At 39.6% G+C, this 1875-nt stretch overlaps 1 protein-coding gene across 1 annotated transcript; it reads right to left on the reverse strand.

Annotated features, from left to right (window-relative positions):
- Positions 1-204: 204 nt before the first annotated feature.
- On the reverse strand, positions 205-1257 carry LOC109861584. The gene is made up of 2 exons (XM_020441290.1): positions 789-1257; positions 205-641 (listed from the first exon to the last, which is right to left on the reverse strand). Exons 1-2 carry the CDS (start codon positions 1255-1257, stop codon positions 205-207), a joined length of 906 nt encoding a protein of 301 aa, XP_020296879.1.
- Positions 1258-1875: the final 618 nt, after the last annotated feature.

Below are 1875 nucleotides of genomic sequence, written 5' to 3' on the forward strand. Positions count from 1 at the left end.
TTTCAGATTATAAAGGAGAGAAGCGCTGATGTTGCAGTTTATGTAATTTTGCGCACTACGTTGGTTGACGGATTGTATTCAATAACACGATCGTGCAAAATGTGAAAATAGGCTGTAGTATTTGCTGGTATATTTTCTTTGCAATCGAATTCAATTCGCACATCGACGGTTGCACTTTTGACCGCCTCGTTTTGACGCGAACAATCAATGGACCACTAAAGGACCACATTGCAAAAAGTTGGAAATCGTGAGAAACGGTACGACAACACCACATCCGTAATACGCTTTACGGAAATGTGTGTACATATGGTACAGAACGGCATATTTTTTTCTATCAAAATCTAAATGCAAGTCGTCATAAGGATAAAATTCAGAATTGAGATAAAGTTTTACGTTGGTCAACTGACAGTGATCGAATCGCGTGACATCTGCTGACATATCGTTTCTTCGAGCAGTCTGTAGCGCAAATATGACGTATCTCGGTTTCTCAAGTTGTGTCGCCGTTTTTACGGCCCACAAGTGTTTAGTCGTGCTTTGTAATAATGGAAACTCATAGAGATCCCACGAGCGGAAACTCATGGTCAAATACCGTCCGCTTTCCAGAGTTCGTAGCAGCGAGAGCTTCGTGACATCGTTCAATACTACATGAGGCATTCGCCAATGTATTTTAAATAATTCAATTTTTCCATCTAATGCTTCACCATCTACCTCAGAAACTGCTGTTATGCAGTTTTTGTCGTTGCGCGATCGTATTAAAATTAGTTTATGACGTGCATTAATAATGGTACGCTTGTAGTCATCGCAAAATCCTAATATCATGCTGAGAGGTACGCAGAAACTAAAGTAACTATCTACGTCCGTATGTTGTGTAATATCCCATCCAGCATTCTTTATGGCCATGCTATTATCATTTGTTAGCGATACATAGTTTTTGATTGTGCTGGTTATTCCAACGTTTCTATTACGATCAATCTCCATACCATTGAGTTCATAGCGAATCTCATCAAACATAAAAGCCACACAATTATTACCCAGAAATACTTCTTCTTCGTCTTTNGTCGTTAACGTCATTTTTCCTTCGACGTAAAGAAAACTTTGACACGGTAAAGTGTACAAGTCCTGCTGTTGTATAGGTATGCGTATCTCATCACTNTGTTCAAATGTTGTGTTTACGTACGGATTGTACGTGTGAGTTTCAATCTTAACAATGCGATCGTCAAAGATCGGCTCACCTCCAACGTTTAAAATGTCGCACATATTTTCAAAATTTTCGTACAATAAATCCCAACGATTGTAAAAATTCAACATTTGTCGAACTTAGCTTTTTCCGATTACTGTACGTCGTAGTAGTAGCAGGTGTTTGTAATGAAAACCTTGTATCTCGCGTTACTTGATCCGCCTCGTTTAGCACGAGCATGCCGCATATTACAGCCGTCGTCGTCGCACATGTAATCTGACGGTTATTTCTTCTCCTCGAAAATCAAGCAATTGTCCGTTCTGATCCACAATGCGTATCGTCAGATCCGTAATGCTCTGTACGATGATCGGAAGGTAAATGATCTGTGCCGGTGTTTCCGAGATCTTATATCCTGGTGGTACGTTTGGTGAGAACTTATGTATCGTATGCACACACCGGTTGTTGCTGTACGCACCCGTAGTCATGTTGCACTCTATGCAAATAATGTTTACGTTGATAATATTAATTGGCACGTCTGATACGTACCATTGTAGCGGCTCTAAAATACGAGTTGATGAAAAACCTAACAACGATCCAATGTTGTCGGGTTTGGTAAAATTTATTTGATAAGCGCAGTTTATTTCACTTTTCATTGTATTAGTGTTTGCGCGTAATATTAGTAGAGGGATATTCTCATC

Source organism: Pseudomyrmex gracilis, unplaced genomic scaffold (assembly GCF_002006095.1).
Source record: "Pseudomyrmex gracilis isolate BER0280 unplaced genomic scaffold, ASM200609v1 scaffold_851, whole genome shotgun sequence".
NCBI lineage: Eukaryota > Metazoa > Arthropoda > Insecta > Hymenoptera > Formicidae > Pseudomyrmex > Pseudomyrmex gracilis.